The sequence below is a fragment of the Rhinatrema bivittatum genome, chromosome 16, assembly GCF_901001135.1.
Source record: "Rhinatrema bivittatum chromosome 16, aRhiBiv1.1, whole genome shotgun sequence".
Taxonomy (NCBI): Eukaryota; Metazoa; Chordata; class Amphibia; order Gymnophiona; family Rhinatrematidae; genus Rhinatrema; species Rhinatrema bivittatum.
Window position 1 is genome coordinate 46,747,310 of NC_042630.1, and position 2,794 is coordinate 46,750,103.

At 42.3% G+C, this 2,794-nt stretch overlaps 1 protein-coding gene across 1 annotated transcript; it reads right to left on the reverse strand.

Moving 5' to 3' along the window:
• Positions 1-1,968: 1,968 nt before the first annotated feature.
• LOC115077625 (olfactory receptor 1019-like) lies at positions 1,969-2,544 on the reverse strand. Its single transcript, XM_029579920.1, has one exon. It carries the CDS (start codon positions 2,542-2,544, stop codon positions 1,969-1,971), a length of 576 nt encoding a protein of 191 aa, XP_029435780.1.
• Between the last annotated feature and the right edge of the window lie 250 nt (positions 2,545-2,794).

Here is a 2,794-nt window from a genome sequence, read left to right on the forward strand (position 1 = left end):
GTGTGTGCCAGCGCACGCATGTCATAAAATCAGGTGGCCACGTGCACATGCACGCCGGATTTTAAAATCTGCATGCGCTTGTGCGAGCGGCACATGCAAAGGGGGTGAATTTATGAAAAATCCATGCAGCGATGCAATCAGGCCTTCCCCAGTTCCCTCCCAGTCCACTCCAATTAAAGAGCGGACTGGGAGGGAACTACCCTAACCCCTTACCTAACCTTCCTTTCCCTAACCCTCTCCTCCTCACCTCCTAAAGCTAACCTACCTCACCTGTTTTTTTATGCACACCAGCCGGATGCCAGCGCATGCTTCCCCAGAAAGGCCTCTGTCCTGCCCTTCCCTGCCCCTCCCCACTCTCCCCATTCCCTAGCCCATCCCTTTGAAGAGGCCCAGCACTTGTGCGCGTACCGGGGTTTACACACGTGGCCAGGCCCTTTTAAAAATTCATGCGCCACGTGCAAGGCCCGGCCACTTGCATAAACCCCGGATTTTATGTGCACTTGTCTTTCAAAATCTGGCCTTTAACATCCAGATTCTCCGCATCAAGATCTTCTGAATTAATTCCTTAATATTTAAAGACCTCATTCTAATTCAATGTCAATATATACATTGCCTACTTGAGTTTAATTAATGGTCTGATCCAACAAGAAGAACTTTATCTGGTGACTGATGATTGAGTGACCAATTTGACAAACACATATTTTCGGTCCAGTTCTCTGAAGAATTTAATTTATATTTTTATAGCTATGTATCTATATATAAGGTAGTAACCGCCACACCAGCAAGTTACCCTGATGCACTTTATTCATTTCCAATCCACTAGTCTTCAGGGATCCACAGTGTTTATCCCATGCCCCTTTGAATCTTTTACTGTTTTTTTAAGGGGCTTGGGATAAACACTGTGGTTCCCTACAGGCCACGGGATGGGAACGAAGTAAAGAGTGCATGGGGGTAACTTGCTGGTGTGGTGGTTACTACCCTTACCCAATAAGTCTTCCTACTGTTGATACAACTACATCAATGCTCTCTGCTTCAACGGCAGGGGGGAAAGGGAAAAGGGGAATTAGATTCAGACAGCAACCAACAATGACATTGAATTTTACGATCTGAGAAAACAAATAAGCATGAGGATAACTTGCTGATGCGGCTGTTACTACCCTTAACTAATAAGCCTGATAATTGTGATGCAACTCCAATATAGCTCTCTGCTTCAATGGCAAGAGGTAACAGGGACATGGACTCAAACAGCAACCAACAAGGTTTACCCCCTTTATCCCCCACCCTTAAAATCACACTGACTTACCTATATTCTTTTTTGTTTTACTACTTCCACACCATCCATATCAGGAGCAAATTTACATGGCAGGAAACCCCAGTGCATGCAAGAATGTATAAGTATTTATGCAAACGTTTCTTGGCCAGGTCCCAATATGCCCATGCACCACCCAGTCTATGCCCATGCTCTACCCCATTTCTCTAAACTTCTTACTTGTGCACACTGAGGGAGATATGCACATCCTCAGGCAGGCTTTAAAATCCTCTCGGTGACAGCCAGCCCAGCTTGTGTGTGTGTGTATCTCCTGGTTTTGGCATGCACGGAGCTTTTAAAGTTTTCCGGTTTAATTTTGCTCTTTTATGTTTTTCCTAACCATTTTCCTCATTTTTATCTTAATCACCCTTCTGAAAGTTAAATGCATTTACAGTAAATTTCTTTAGTGTCCTCCCTCCAGTAATTAAAAACAAATTGATCATGTTGTGATCACTATTGCCAAGTCAGATGGAGTAATGGCCTCCTTCTTCATGATCCATTATTAAAAACAAAAAAACCCAACAAAATAAATAAATTCAACAGTTTTTCATGGTTTCACTTTCACTCCATAAGTGGCAGTACAAACATGGGTCAGACGAGTGTTTATTCCTGATGGCATTTCAGATGGAATGCAGAGAGAGAGGTTTTTTCCTTTCATATTATTTTCTAATGATAATTTTTCTTAGGGCATTTTTAACTTCTTGATTTCTTAGACTATAAATCATGGGGTTTAGCATGGGGGTGAGTACTGTGTACAGGAGGGCAAACATTTTATCTTGCTCTGGTGATTGCATTGAGCTTGGCCTCATGTATACAAACAAAACTGTCCCATAAAATAGAAGAACAACTGTGAGGTGGGAGGAGCAGGTGGAGAAGGCCTTGCTTCTCCCATCAGAAGAGTGGATTTTCAGGATGGCTACAATGATAAAGATGTAGGATGACAGAGTTAGAAGAAATGGGATGAGAGACAAAAATGCTCCTTCAGAAAGTACAAGTATTTCAAAGTTATGAGCATCACTGCAAGATAACTTTAGCAGTGCATTGGGATCACAGAAGAAGTGGTTAATCTCATTGGAGCCACAATAGGAGAACTGAGATATGAACATTTCAATAGGAACTTCATCCAGAGATCCAGCTATCCATGAAGCAGCCATCAATAAGATACAGATTCTTTTACTCATCATGAGTGGGTATCGTAAGGGGTTGCAGATTGCCACATAGCGGTCATAGGCCATGGCAGTGAGAAGGAGGAATTCAGTACTTGTTAAACTTAGGAAACAGCAAAGTTGTGTCATACATAGAGAGAAGGAAATTAATATTTTTCCTTTAAAGAGACTTTGCAGCAATGTTGAGAGAGTGACTGAGGTGTTACAGATATCGATGAAGGACAGGTTGCTGAGGAAGAAGTACATGGGTTTGTGGAGATGATGGTCAGACCACATTAAGGTTAGAAACCCAAGGTTTCCCAGAATAGAGATAAAGAAG